Consider the following 212-nt stretch of genomic DNA (forward strand, 5'->3'; position numbering starts at 1 on the left):
GCAGATGAGCCTGAACCAGTAGAGCTGGGGGGCGATGAGGGAGGCGTTGGCGATGTTGCAGTGCAGGGGGATGCGGAAAGGCACCATGTAAATGGGGATTCCCACCTGCCTGGCGTAGGCCGCGTACATGAAGGGGAAGAGGAGAATGCGGCAGAGGAAGAAGGTCACGAGGATGAAGATCCCGTTCACCTTGTGCAGGAGGGTGTCATGCC

At 59.4% G+C, this 212-nt stretch overlaps 1 protein-coding gene across 1 annotated transcript in view; it reads right to left on the reverse strand.

Moving 5' to 3' along the window:
- The window catches only part of FAM57A (family with sequence similarity 57, member A), a gene marked incomplete at its 5' end in the record, with an annotated part of 5,118 nt that overhangs the window by 1,172 nt on the left and 3,734 nt on the right, over nt 1–212 (reverse strand). Inside the window, one exon of the mRNA XM_010139985.1 lies at nt 3–211. Coding sequence (XP_010138287.1) covers nt 3–211 — 209 coding nt within the window. The remainder of the gene's footprint in view (nt 1–2; nt 212) is intronic.

The sequence above is a fragment of the Buceros rhinoceros genome, unplaced genomic scaffold, assembly GCF_000710305.1.
Source record: "Buceros rhinoceros silvestris isolate BGI_N320 unplaced genomic scaffold, ASM71030v1 scaffold27067, whole genome shotgun sequence".
In the NCBI taxonomy this organism is placed as follows: domain Eukaryota; kingdom Metazoa; phylum Chordata; class Aves; order Bucerotiformes; family Bucerotidae; genus Buceros; species Buceros rhinoceros.